Source organism: Nicotiana tabacum, chromosome 4 (genome assembly GCF_000715075.1).
Source record: "Nicotiana tabacum cultivar K326 chromosome 4, ASM71507v2, whole genome shotgun sequence".
Lineage (NCBI taxonomy): Eukaryota > Viridiplantae > Streptophyta > Magnoliopsida > Solanales > Solanaceae > Nicotiana > Nicotiana tabacum.
Window position 1 is genome coordinate 78,124,106 of NC_134083.1, and position 11,933 is coordinate 78,136,038.

The 11,933-nt window shown below is 33.9% G+C and overlaps 1 protein-coding gene and 1 non-coding gene across 6 annotated transcripts; both read left to right on the plus strand.

Annotated features, from left to right (window-relative positions):
• The first annotated feature begins 306 nt into the window (after window positions 1–306).
• On the plus strand, window positions 307–379 carry TRNAR-UCU (transfer RNA arginine (anticodon UCU)). The gene has a single exon. It is a non-coding gene; the product is annotated as a tRNA-Arg (tRNA).
• Window positions 380–1,147: 768 nt separating this feature from the next.
• LOC107800471 (lipid droplet phospholipase 1) lies at window positions 1,148–9,653 on the plus strand. Of its 5 annotated transcripts, none has more exons than XM_016623646.2 (11): window positions 1,149–1,562; window positions 2,462–2,529; window positions 3,818–3,888; window positions 4,013–4,255; window positions 5,641–5,801; window positions 5,919–5,974; window positions 6,076–6,128; window positions 6,201–6,321; window positions 6,844–6,941; window positions 8,759–8,806; window positions 9,255–9,384. In XM_016623646.2, the coding sequence occupies exons 1-10, from the start codon at window positions 1,423–1,425 to the stop codon at window positions 8,789–8,791; spliced, it is 1,044 nt and encodes a 347-aa protein (XP_016479132.1). In that variant the 5' UTR covers window positions 1,149–1,422; the 3' UTR covers window positions 8,792–8,806; window positions 9,255–9,384. The 5 variants fall into 5 exon arrangements, with proteins under 5 accessions (XP_016479130.1, XP_075108166.1, XP_016479132.1 ...); XM_016623642.2 differs by lacking the exon at window positions 8,759–8,806 and adding an exon at window positions 9,497–9,653 and having other exon boundaries at window positions 1,153–1,562; window positions 9,255–9,382; XM_016623641.2 differs by lacking the exon at window positions 8,759–8,806 and adding an exon at window positions 9,503–9,653 and having other exon boundaries at window positions 1,153–1,562; window positions 9,255–9,382.
• Window positions 9,654–11,933: the final 2,280 nt, after the last annotated feature.

An 11,933-nucleotide genomic window follows, 5' to 3' on the forward strand; every position in this document is an offset into this window, starting at 1 on the left:
ATCAACATCCAAACCGAAATTTTCATATCCAATTTAAATTGCTCCGAACGCTCACCCTAATAAAAATGGCTTTGAAAACTTGATATAATTTAAATGTCCTTATAACAAAGTTAGATAGTGTCAAATATCTCAAGATATTAAATATCATACGATAAAAGAGGACTAAGCTAAATGCTGTTAGAAGAAGAACTATTTGCACTAGGATTTTGATTGAAATAGAAGAGAAAAAGGATTTTTTTGGTGGTTGAAAAATTCATCGCATAGTAAGTAGTAAATTATAAACTAAAGTGCTGGAGTGAACAACAAGCGCCCATGGCCTAATGGATAAGGCGCTTGACTTCTAATCAAGCGATTGTGGGTTCGAGTCCCACTGGGCGTGTCTCTCATTTTTTCTCTCTGTTCCCTTTAAACAAAAATGGGAAAAAGTTTAGAAAGTTCTACTTTTCTAATTAATTCCCTACTTCTTTCGTTTCAAAAAGAGCAAGAATTGGGACTTGGGAATATGAAGATCAAACCTTCTATTTTTTTTTGTCTCGATTTGAACATTATCTTTTCTCATGGAATCAAATAATCAAAGACTACATACAATCTATAACTCTTATACAATAACTTTTAATACTTGAAAATATTAAAAGAATTATTCAAAACAATTGTAATTAAAGAATGTGTTATTTGACTCATCAAATAAATAATATCATATAAAATAAAACGGAATAAGTAGTATTTATCAATTCTATGCATGTCAAGTTAGAGGTTACTGTGATCAAGTTTAATCGATCATGTGATCCAATCTCATAATAATTGAAACCATTTATGATCATTTCATGAAAATGAAACTCCTGACTGCCAACAACTTTGTTCTTTTACTTGTGTTGTAATATTCTTTCGAATAATGTGCAGTAATGAGTGATATTTATAAATTTATGAAAGCTGGTAACTGAATTCTACTTAAAAAACCAAAGCTGGTAACTGAATTCTACTTTTAAAAGATTCATTTTCCACAAAAAGAAACATTTCTGTTTCAGTAGAATCCAAACTCAACAGATCCGTTAAGCAATCTGATTCGTCAGATATATGAAACCGTAATATAGGCATGATTAATTAACAACATTTACCTGTTTTTGCTCAATATTTTTTTTTTTCAAAATTAAAAATTCCTCTTTCCCTTTGCATAAAGAGTGATTGCCACGTCGTCAGCTTCTCCTTCATCCTTCAGTGTCTTTCGTCACAACCATTTTCTTTCTCTCTCGAGAGATCTTTTTAAAGGGCCGACCTAACTTCTACACTTTTTATTTATTTCAAAATTCTGATCAATCCAACTGTAGCTACTTCATACTTTTTGCTGTATCAAATGTGTGAATAAAGTGTGCGAATTCAAGAGAATTAGAAATAAAAAAAGTAAAAAAGAAGTAAGAAAAGGAAATGGAGAACGGAGAAGTAGACAACAGAGGAGTTAGCTCGTCGGAAACCGTCAACGGCGGCGAAGATGTATTTAGTTCTAAAGAATCCGATGCTTCCACCGCCGATCATCTTGTTATGATGGTCCACGGTATTCTCGGAAGGTAATTAGCACAATTATGGTTTTATATATATAGTGCGTTAGTATCATCTTTTTGATAAATTAAGTTCGTTGGCCTTAGCTCCTGTTCGATGATGATTTCATGATTTTTTAACATTTGTTGTTTTAGAGGTTACTGCTTATTTAATTTGCAGTACTCATGTAATTTTTTTCTTAAAGACATCCCGTAAAGCTACAGTTTTTCGTCTTCTTTTTTATCTAATGTACTAGCATTTTAAGCTCCTGAATTTGGAGCTATTTCAATTGCTTCATTCTTTCGGGAAAATTTTAGACCTATTTGGTACTCCTATTGTTGATATGGTCTCCTTCATATATAGTATTGCGCTTTAGCCAGATCACAAGAATTCCCCTTGCTTGGAGGATGAGAAAATGTAAATTATAAATCTGATGTTACTAACACAGAGAGAAAGCTGCTTCTGATCTACTCTCATTTGATTCTTCCGTAATTCAATTAAGATGTTTGGTATGAAGGAAAATGTTATTGCCGGAAATATTTTCTTGGAAAGTGTTTTCTGGTATTTGATTGGTTAGTGAAAAATATTTCTTAAAGATTAATCATATTGTCAACAACTTGGATAGTGTTCTGCATTGAAATTTTTTGAGTGTTAAAGATTGAAGATATTTACCCCTTTTGATGGAGAACACCACAAAATCACTTCGTATTTTTCCCATCATACCAAACACGCTTTGAAATACTTAATTACTAGCCAATTCTGACTGGGGTTATCAATTCAGTTTGACATCAACCTTCCATCATGGGGTAATTTTTTGTGGAGTAGTGATAAATTCTTATCAAAAAAATTAGTGCAAAAAACTACTTATTGCTGGACTTATTGTTTTTTGTATATTGCTTATAAAGTTATTATTTTTGTATTATGACAGTGCCTCGGACTGGAAGTTTGGTGCTGAGCAGTTTGTTCGGAATCTTCCTGACAAAGTTTTTGTTCATTGTAAGTACATGCATTGAGTGGCATTTCTAACTGATACTTGTTTGTGTTTCAGCATTTAGTTCTGCATGTTGCGTTTTTTCCACCCTCTAATCCTCCTCTCTTAGGATTAGGTTGCTATTGCTGTAAATAACAAAATATACTTCTATTCTTGCTTGCTATGTTGATAGACAAGGTAAGTAGGTTTCACTTACTTTATCTTCATTTTCTCTAGAGAGGCGCTTAATCTGTTTTTTTCCTTCCACACTCCGCCTCTTATGCTATGTGATTTCCCGTTCCACATCATTGTTTATGCATGACATAAAAAGGATTAGACTAAAGGACTAAATTTCTTATTTATTCCAATATGTTCTGTTCCAGCAATTTTCGACCATGAGATTGTTGTTTTAGGAGACCAAGTGAATTTAGTAGGCTGTTGCTTGAGCTCTTATCTAATAACATTCACTTCGCTTTGTTATTTGTCACAATTAAAGATGCATATTGGTCTACTTGGTGTTACTTTTTGGTAATCATTTGTCCGTCTACATTAGTGGAGCATAGTTGCTCAACTTAACTATTAGTTATGATCTGAATTTCTGAAAAAAGGAAAGAAAAAAAGAGAACCTATGAGTTATGATCTGAAGTTGTCAATGGCTACATGTCTTATTCAAGTCTAATTTTTACATATTGTTTCTTGCAAGAATTTCGTGTTCATATATGTTTCTCATCTAGAAGCTCTCATTCGAGTTGAAGTAAAGATAGTATACCAATGAGTCTTGCATATTAATATTATACTTGCTTATTAATACTATATCAAGAGACCTTCATATGTAGTAGCTGGTGAAGGAAAAGTTGGGTTCGGTTACTCTAGGGAAAAGCCCTTTTACTTCTTATATAGAAACATTTTCATAAGGTGGTGAAACTTATTTCTTATGTGAATGTTGAACTTTAAACTTCTTTTAGCTTACAACTCCCTCATCTCATCCTTTCTTCCATTGGGACTATGAACTTTGAATTTTTCTAGCAAAAGTTCAAGCTTTTTCTCATTGGTAAACTGCCAACTAAAGGTGCAAGTCTGCTCTGATTGTAGTTCCCAACTTCATTGGCCCCTTTCTAATTTGAGCATGCTTGTGTTAAATAGATAGCAAAATTATTCCGTAACAAGAGATTTCCTTTTCGTGGCTCATGTGGAACTTATTATATCTATGTCTCTGTTTTACCTTCTTCATAATGGCTGAGCACTTGGAAGTCTTGCACAGTCTTAATGAACATATTTTGCTTTTTTGATGAATTCACATGATTTTCTTGGCAGGCAGTGAACGCAATATGGCTAAACTAACATTGGATGGAGTGGATGTAATGGGCGAGCGGTTGGCTGAGGAGGTTGTTTTTTTTAATAATGTGATTTGATTTTCTTTTGTTCCGCCCCGTTCCTTTTTCTAATATTTTCTTTAAAGCATGCTGTATGTACCCCATCTGATGGTAATGATATGGAAATGGATGTTAGGTTCTTGAAGTGATCAAAAGAAAGCCAGGTTTGAAGAAAATTTCTTTTGTTGCACATTCTGTTGGAGGAGTAGTGGCAAGATATGCAATTGGGAAATTATATAGACCTCCAAGAATGGAGAATGTGAAGAAGTTCTCAGCCGATGCCAGTGAAGAAGGGTCAAAGGGCACAATAGCGGGCCTGGAACCAATAAATTTTATCACTGTCGCATCACCTCATCTGGGTTCAAGGGGTAACAAGCAGGTATCAATTTTTTTTTAAATAATAATCTTACGAATAATTTAAGGTTTGATAGAAAGTGGCTTCATCATGTGCCACCGATAAACAAAGATCAATCATTGCATCCATGATGCCTTATGTCTCTTCTGATGAAGCTTACTCTTGGATGAGAGGGGTTCCATTTCTTGGTGTTTTGAGACTGTTGGCTGTGAAGTTTAGTTAGTGCTTACGGTGTCACTTAGCGCACCACTTTCATGGCTTTAAAATCACTTTGTGATGGATTTTAACCTGGGGATTATGTGTGGTGCTGTCCATGATTTCACGCTTAATGTATTTGATTACCGGTGGTCTAGTGCTGGTGTAAACATATAATAGTTTAATGGCGTAATGGCCACTTAAACTTGTAGGGCTTTTGAAAGCCGATACACGAACTATCAGGGGGAAAAACCCATCACAAACTCCTTAAATGACAGATTCCTCATCTAAGAGTATCATCTCCATCCTTTATTGATGTAGTAACAAGTGCTGAGACAAATATCAGCAAAAAACCTGAAAAAATATTTAATAAATTCACATGTTTGACAAAGAAAAAAACAGCACCAGTACTATTAACATAAGACGGTAAATTAAGATGGAGAAGCAAGGAATGCACTCCACCAAGGGAAAAAATGAAGAAGGAAAGATACATCTAATTTGTCAGAAAAAATAATCCACATCAGGAAGGACCTGGAAAGTCTTACTTCAAGATGCGAAGTTCTATAGCTGCTTGAACCGAAAAAATAACAGTAAGTATTCCTCCTTTCCAGACAGTGTTGTCTCCCTCCAACTTGATAAGTTGTCCAAAGAATGCAACCACCGGGAGATGATTTTTAACTTATCTTAACAAGCCTTATCTTTAGTAACCTCGAAGTTGCATCAGGGTCTTCCTGTGTTTGACTGTGATTCCTTCTTTTGATATGAGAACCTCAAAGTTAGTGAAATGTAAAAGAAATCAAACTTGCTGATTAACGTAGAAACTACTTGTAAACTACATTCTTCTGCATGGCACAACGTCTTTTAGAATGATGTAGTCAGTTACGGGTTTTAATCATACTCAATTATCAACTGGTCTAGCTTATAATCAGTATTGTGGAGATATCCTCTTTAGTAGTGGGTGGTAGATATTGATCCCTGCTTAATCTTGTGGCCTGTGAAAAGGAAAATGTTCTGTTATCTGACAGAAGAATCAAGAGGCAAATTTTTTTCCGTGTTTCTTCTGTCATCTAGATCTTTGGGTATGAGCAAGTATTCCTCTTTTCCTCAAGTCTCTTTTTGCATTATTAAGATTGTGAGTTTGCTCCCTACCTTACAAGATCTACTAGATCACTGTTGGATTTTTTGCAATTTTTATTTTATTTGCTAATTGTCAGGTGCCATTTCTTTTTGGTGTAACTGCCTTTGAGAAAGCTGCCGGTCTTGTTGTTCATTGGATATTCAAGAGAACTGGTCGACACCTTTTTCTTAATGAAGATGAAGGAAAGACTCCATTACTGAGGCGGATGGTGGAAGATGATGGTGAATTACACTTTATGTAAGTTCTAAGATTATTTACTACGTTCATTAGACAGCATAGTCCTATCATTTATGAGGGTCTGTGGTAAAAACTATAGCATTTGATGCTAATTTGTTGCAAAACTCGTACATGCAGGTCTGCGTTGGGTTCATTCAAGCGAAGGGTCGCATATTCAAATGTTGGTTATGATCGTATCCTGTTTGTACTGTTGAACTTGAATCAGGCAACCAGCCTCTGATATCCAGACTTCTAAAGATTAAAGACTATTTTTCCTTAACAAACTTTGTTATAGATATTGTAGGTTGGAGAACATCATCAATTAGACGTAATACTGAACTGCCCAAGGTACAATAGCTAATATCTGATAGTAGTTACCTATTAAATCTCATGTGCTGTCATAATAATTTGTGCTTACAGTGGGAGGACTCCTTAAATGAAAAGTATCCTCACATTGTGTATGAAGAACATTGCAAGGCGTGCGATAGTGAGCAGAGTGAATCTGTTGTAAAGGAAGATGATTGTTTTGACAAGCTAGAAGGTTAGTAACTCTCTGCTTATGGCAAGAAGTTGACTTTAGGTAAATTGTCTCCTGTTAGGTTCTTTCCTCTGATCCTTGCTCTCCCCCTAGCTTAATGCTTCTCGCTGAGCTTTTGGTGATGCTATATGTTCGAAAATGTATGCATGATTAATTTCCACTCTTTCTGTTATCTAGTCCTTAGCACCAATACAAAGAAAGACTCTGTTGATCCTAAAGTACTATGCAATCTTGTTTGTAAATTAGTGTTGTCTTTGGCCATCCGATCTTTTTCAGATAGCAAGTCTTTAGTTGAAGTATTTGTTCTTTTCCAATTGTAATTGTTTTTAAATGCAACTGAAATTTAGAGTTTCTGATTTGAGTTTAACGCCTTTTGAATTATATGTTGATAATACCATCTTGAAGAAGGAAAGGGAAGTGAAAAGGATGTTTTGTATCTTGGCTTCTTAATATTATATTACTAATTCTTGCTGACTAACTTATCAAGAAAATACTCTAGTGCTAATGCTTTGACCAATTATCCAGAGGAATTGGTGACTGGTTTGTCTCGGGTGTCTTGGGAGAAAGTAGATGTCAGCTTTCACAGCAGCAGGCTCAGATTTGCTGCACATAGTGTTATTCAGGTCTCACTCTTTCTGTATTCCCCATAGTCTCTCTCTCTCTCTCTCTCTCTCTCTCTCTCTAGACTCTACATATATATGGATCACATATATATAACATAGACGATAGTGTTAATGCACAGAGCATTTTCTGATACTCCCTCCATCCCAATTTATGTGACACCGTTCAGAATTCGAGAGTCAAATGAGTTTTTCTTTGGCTGCTGATTTTTTCATAAGCTTTTTAAATATTTTGAATTGTTAATTATTGTGACTTATAGTACTTTTTACGTAGTTTCCAAATATTTTCAAACAACTTAAAGATTCCATGTCCTCACAGTCAAAATTAAAAGATTTGAAATCCGAATGGTGCCACATAAATTGAGACAAGGAGTATCTTTTTTGGTTCTCCAAGAACCACAGTCAGTTACATTTTATTTAAATTGATGAATCAGAATTGTGTGTTTATTTTATCACTTACTATCACTTACACCTTAAAGATAAAAGGCTGTCAATAACTCCTGTTTTTGTCCTGGATGTCGTGTTGCATTTACTTGTTACCTTGAGTATTACTCCCTCCGTCCCACTTTATGTGATGCACATGGAGTTTAAGAAAGAAAAAAAAACTTTTGAAACTTATGGTCTAATACAAGCCGTAGATATTTGTGTGGCTATTAATCCTCTCAATAAGGGTAATTGGAAAGTCTAAAATTTTATCCTTACCAAATATAGAAAGGTATCGTTCTATTTGGGAAAGACTAAAAAAGGAAAGTGCATCACATAAATTGGGCTTAAGGGAGTAATTAGCAAAAGCATTTATTAGTTATCCTACTTAAACAAGGCATATTCTTTAGGTTTATTTTTTGAGAAACTGCATGTTTACCAACAAAATTTACACTTGGAACAGGCATTATTCCTCCTATTCCCTTTCCATCTTTATTCTCTGGGATGCATATAAAAAAAAGTAAAAGAAAGAAAAAGAATATAGGTTTGAGCAGAGGGCGCGTGTGTGGTGTTCAAAAATGAAAATTACTTGGACTAGATTGTCTATCATGTGCTTGACTAAAGCCTTTTTGTGCACTATATTTGACATGGGTACTGTGCCGTTTTACTTTTTCCCTATATGTGAAAATTCAAATCAGGTGGATGCTTCCAGTGGTCACATATACAAAACCAAATACACAAGGTGTCCTGCAATATAATGCCTACTTTGCTTAAACGGATTGAAAACATCAGTTTTTTGCCAAAATGTTGCCACTTTTTTTACCCCATTTAGTAAAAGTTTATTTGTTCTTATCTTGGTAGGAAACACTTTTTGTCCACCATATAATGTCGATGAGAGCTGAGCTGTTGTAAAGGTGTTATTTGTCTTGTTGTTTACCATGTAACGTTGATCAGACTTGAGTTGTAGAACCTGTAAAGGTGTACATCTTCAGAATTTGGCTACTTTTATGTTTATAGCTTCAAGAGCATTTGTGCACTAATTTCTGAGTAAATATGTTTGTACTAGGGTATATTTTAGGCTTGGAGACTGATGGTGATAGGAACAACTTAGTAATGAATTTCATGCCCTTTTAAATCTTCAAAGTTGGCTACTTTTATGCCTATTAGGCTATACAGCGTCAAGGCATTTGTGCACAGATTGCTGAGTTATTAGGTTTTTATGGGTAATTTATTGACAAAGAGTGGTCGTGGTGGGAAAAGCTTCTGTAAAATTTTGACATCCTTGGAGGAGCGTTTCTTCTGCAAGTTACGCGTGGTTCATATCTGCCGAAGTTTAAACCAGCTATGCTAAAGGCACTAACACAGTACTACTTATATGTTTTTGGCGTCTGATGCAGTTTGGGACAAAGAGGTGTTTGATTGGTGACTGAATCTGGTGTTAGCAAGTAAGGCTGATATTAGGTCATCTATGTTGCTTATCATGGGGTCGAACGTGTCATTCACTTCATAAATCCTGTAACTAAATGGCAATAAAGGTTAATAAAAGGCATTTGGAGCATGAATATAGATGTTAGTGAGCAACGATCATTGGATCAGTTGTATTGCTCAACATTTTAAATTTCCTAATACATTTTGGGAGCTTATATTCCATGCTTCTAGTGTTCCAGATAGAGCTTCAGACTTAAAAACGTTTTTATGTCCCTCAGATTTTATGTGCTGTCTCAAAATTAGGTCCTATTGTTTTGCCATTGAAATCACACACTAAAAGAGTATATTGTACAGTAATTAAGGCTTTTCAGATCTTCATGCTTATGAAGTTAATATATAATGCTCGCTGTTATTTCGTAAAGGTGAAAGATCAATATTGTGTAATGCTCGCCGTATTGCTTATAGGTGAAAGATCAATACATGCATGCAGAAGGTGCTGATGTTATACAACATATGATAGATAATTTTCTTCTATAGAAGTCAATCAAATCTGAAGCACATTGGATTGCCGTGAAAAATGATGAATTTACAAGGTATATTAGCTGCTTCTACACAGTCTTGTTTCCTTTTCTTTTGCTTTCAGAAGTACTAGATGTTTTTCAAGGGGCCCTGGTATAGTTTGTGTGATTTGTTTTGGTTTTACTTAGTTGCAGGTCGGAATTGTAGTAGTGTCTCGCTGTTACCGCATTCAGGAACTTTAACCGAGAAGCATAGTCAGTAGTTTTGTTAACTCAACTGTGTCCTAGTGTACCTTAAAACCTGTTCCATTCTCAATGAAAAAGCATTAATTTTTCCATGTTAAAAGACTTTCTTACTTTTTCGCACTGGAGGTTGTAGGATATCAACCTCCAAACCATTTTCCCTCTCTCCCGCTATTTTATTACAGTAGGCAATTGGGAATACAAATCTTCACAAACCATGTTCCTACTAAAATTCATCGTGAATTGGCTAGTTTTATGCTGGTTGCAAGTGTACATTAAGTGGTCGTTTGGTAGCTGGTTAGGAGAAAATTTATTTGTATTAGGGGCAACATAACTTGTGCAATGTTTGGTAGCCATTAGTTATTTTGTACAAAATTCAGCATAACTAATACCATGCTTGGTTGTCATTTTACAATTCTACATTAATAATACATGTATAAGTTATGAGTCAGTATGTGTATTATTTTATGCGGGGTAGAAGATGGAATAACTAATACATGTATTAGTAATACATGGATAAAATATTAAAATGACAAATTCACCCCTATCATTTTACACATAAAGGCTTCCTTCTATAGATTTATTTGTATCAAACCCTTTGGAGAACAAACATTGAGATACTGATGCCTCACTGCTAGGCTCTTCCTCTTCTCAATCTATTAGAGACAAAATCAGTAAATAAGTATTTTACTTTAAAATTTATATAATGTATATCAATTTCTAATACAACAAACCAAATACTCAAAAAATAATAATCCATGCGTAACTAATCCATGTATAACTAATACTTGCATAACTAATCCCTGCATTACTTAATACATGCATAATTAATACATATATAACTAATACCTGCATAACTCTAACCGGCAACCAAATGATCCCAGTAACCCTTTTCCTTTATGCGGGTTTGGTGCTGGCAATTTGAGCAAACACACACTGGCACTGACAGGTGATCACATGAATGTATTAAATAAAAATGTGTTTGATTTTGCAAAATAGGTACTATATATTTTTTTCAAAAAATTACCCTATCCTTCATTTGTTAGTAGGCGATGCGAGTTTTTCTCCTCCCCCCCCCCCCCCCCCCACACACACACACACACAAAAAAAAAATGAAAGAAAGAAAGAAAGAAAGAAAACCCACCAAGAGGAATACTGCAATAAACATGAAAATTACGTCTCTTATGTTGCTTGAGAAAAAATTAAAGTAACAACAATAATAGGATGCAAGGACTAAGAAGTAAACTTTTGTGGTTTTTCAAATATGTTAATTAAAAGGTAAAAAGAACTGTTAGTACTTTTTTTTTTTTTTTTTGAAAGAACTGTTATTACTTATTCACTTGTATATCAATGTAAATGTAACGACATCACATATCATTTTTACAAGTATGAAAAATAACAAAATTTAATGGTAGAAAAAGAAACAAAGAGTATTCTCCTCAATTTGTGAGTATGACTTTTGTTTTTTTTAAGGAGAGAGAAATCTTCTTATAAGAAAATATATGGCTTTTCACGCGCCTAAAATAGGTGTAGTATACTATGTGCCATATTAGTAATATATGCCTACATAGTTTGACTCGAGTTCAAGTATTTAATAGGTACAAGTTGGAGTCTCTAAATAAAGTTTTTATAAGTGAATTATACATATGTATTAAATTTTAAATTAATTAAATATAATATATGACTAATATTTTTTCTCTAAATTGAGGTAACATGTTACTAGTGAGGTTAAACAAAAGGGAATACCATATCGTAAATAAAGTTGGGATGCATTCTTATACCCAACTTATTCTCGAACCAACTGCCTTACAAAAATTAATGATTTGTAAAAAAAAAAAAGAAGAGAGGATAAATTTAAAATCTGTTGGTTTGTTTCTACAAGTTGAGCAGCAGAGCGTTTATCGTGGATAGTGCATTCACAATGTGATAATTAGGGGCTCTTTGGTTCAAGAATGGTAATACAGAAATTATAATATATCTCATTTTATGTAAAATAATAATGTAAAGATTGTGATAGTAAAGTTAAAACTTAGTTTTTATATACACACATGTACACAGAGATAAGTTGTAGTTAAAAAATCTCAGCATGGAAAACTGTTACGAATTCTTACTACATAATACTATTAATATATTCATTTTTATTAAAATAAAATTTTGTTTTACTTCCTAATACAAGACACCTTACTATAATGCTATTTTTAACGTTAATTTACTTGCTCTTCACTCAAGTATTCTGCATAAAATAAAATATATATAGTCCTACTTTTACCAGGTTTGAGATTGAGTCCTGAGAACGAAATTGTTTTAGAAATAAAGTTTTTGATTAGTCCGGCTCTAAAGTGGGAAACGGAATGTGAGTGGGGAATAAAAAAGAATTAAAAAA

Coding starts and splice junctions, on each gene's coding strand:
- LOC107800471 (XM_016623642.2), top strand. CDS start 1,423: ATGGAGAACGGAGAAGTAGACAACAGAGGAGTTAGCTCGTCGGAAACC. Junction 5,975..6,075: donor TTCAAATGTTGGTTATGATC/GTATCCTGTTTG, acceptor ACTTTGTTATAG/ATATTGTAGGTTGGAGAACA. Junction 6,322..6,843: donor TTGTTTTGACAAGCTAGAAG/GTTAGTAACTCT, acceptor CCAATTATCCAG/AGGAATTGGTGACTGGTTTG.